Here is a 1460-nt window from a genome sequence, read left to right on the forward strand (position 1 = left end):
GTGACTGCACAGGTTATGTCACCTGCTGGATGGGCCCGCGGGGCGCTGCGGGCTGGACGGGGCGCCCGGCGGCGACCTGCGGGGCGGCGGGGACGTTGGGGCGCGACCTCCCTCGCACCCCGCGCCCCGCCACCCCTCCGTCGTCCCGCACCCGCCATTCTAAAAATTATTGTGAGCCTTTTTGGCGCATGACAGTTCATGATGGCACGTCCATCATGGTTGCCCCGCACTGTGTGCCCCGGGCGAGAGCGCCGTCCTGCTGTCCTGCCTCACCTGAGTTGCTGGACGACGAGAAGGCAACCTGGAGCTCGACCGTGTCAGCTGGGTCGGACTCGAGCTCGGGCTCGAGCGGGGAGGCGGAGGGGGAGGCGGCTGAGCTCATGCTGCTGCGGCGGTGGTAGCTGCTGCTGCGGACGAGGCTGTCCTGGCTGCCCCTGGCCGTGGTGGCGTCTTCGTGCATGTCCCTACACCACGCAGACGCACTGTTCCCCCGCGACCTTCACGTCCCCACATCGACGCACTTTCACACACGTCCTCTGAGGTCCAGCACTCGCCGCAGATCCTTCGTTACGCCGTTACGCAATACAAATTTGAACGATTGGATTATGTAGGTCTGTAGGCCACTTCACTTACACTTCGCATTCAGGCGGGACTCGCCAGTCAAGTGAGCGACTGAAATGTATTGCTAGTAAACAGTGCGCCGGCGCGTCGCGGGCCGCTTCCGACGGTCTCTGTGTCCAAAACGGGGCTCTTGGAGACGGGGGAAGCCCTCTAAAATTCTTAAGACACGTTTTCTCGAATTTGTGCAGAGGTTGGACGGCCGAGACGAAAAGTAGGTCAGCGGATAAAAATCAAAAGTGGTTATGTTTATTAAAAACAAATTCAGCGGTGGGTTCAGATAATTCTTTGGCAGGGAAAAAGTATTTGTGAAGGAGATGTCATTGCTCGGAAAGGACGTAAATTAATTTTGTTCGTTGTGTTGTGATGTGCGATCACACACGCGTTTGTCATTCCCTGAGCATTTGAATCTCGCTGCGTTTGGCGCGCGAGATAGGCACCTCAACTGGCGGCCGCTCCCGGCCGCCTCGACTCCTCGCCGCTAGAGCGCTCTGGCCGGCCGTGCCGGCCAGCCGACCGAACCCTGACGAGCCGCGCCTGCCGAGCTCGGCTCCTCGCCGCGCGGGCCCCTGGCCCGCTCTCACTCCTGTGTCAGACTTCGTAGCGTCAAGACGTCGTCCTGATCTTACCGTCCCGTTACGTTTCGTACCGTACCGCGTTGAGTCCGTCGAGTCTTGGTGACTTGTAATCTATTGGATAAATAAACCTGATTGTTCCTGTACCTTTGCCTTTCCTTCCGAACGCCTTTACTCTGCTGCGAACACGCTACACAACAGTTGTATGAGCATTTGACTTGCGTCGTACCGTGAGGTTGGATGGGTGAGTGCTGCCATCTGTTGGCG

General features: G+C 58.8%; 1 protein-coding gene across 1 annotated transcript in view; it reads right to left on the reverse strand.

Annotated features, from left to right (window-relative positions):
* Positions 1–668, reverse strand: part of LOC113205682 (nuclear hormone receptor FTZ-F1) — a 145688-nt gene extending 145020 nt beyond the window's left edge. Inside the window, exon 1 of the mRNA XM_026421392.2 lies at positions 274–668. Coding sequence (XP_026277177.1) covers positions 274–460 — 187 coding nt within the window. The 5' untranslated portion in view covers positions 461–668. The remainder of the gene's footprint in view (positions 1–273) is intronic.
* Positions 669–1460: the final 792 nt, after the last annotated feature.

The sequence above is a fragment of the Frankliniella occidentalis genome, unplaced genomic scaffold (genome assembly GCF_000697945.3).
Source record: "Frankliniella occidentalis isolate FOCC.00 unplaced genomic scaffold, Focc_3.1 Scaffold142, whole genome shotgun sequence".
In the NCBI taxonomy this organism is placed as follows: Eukaryota; Metazoa; Arthropoda; class Insecta; order Thysanoptera; family Thripidae; genus Frankliniella; species Frankliniella occidentalis.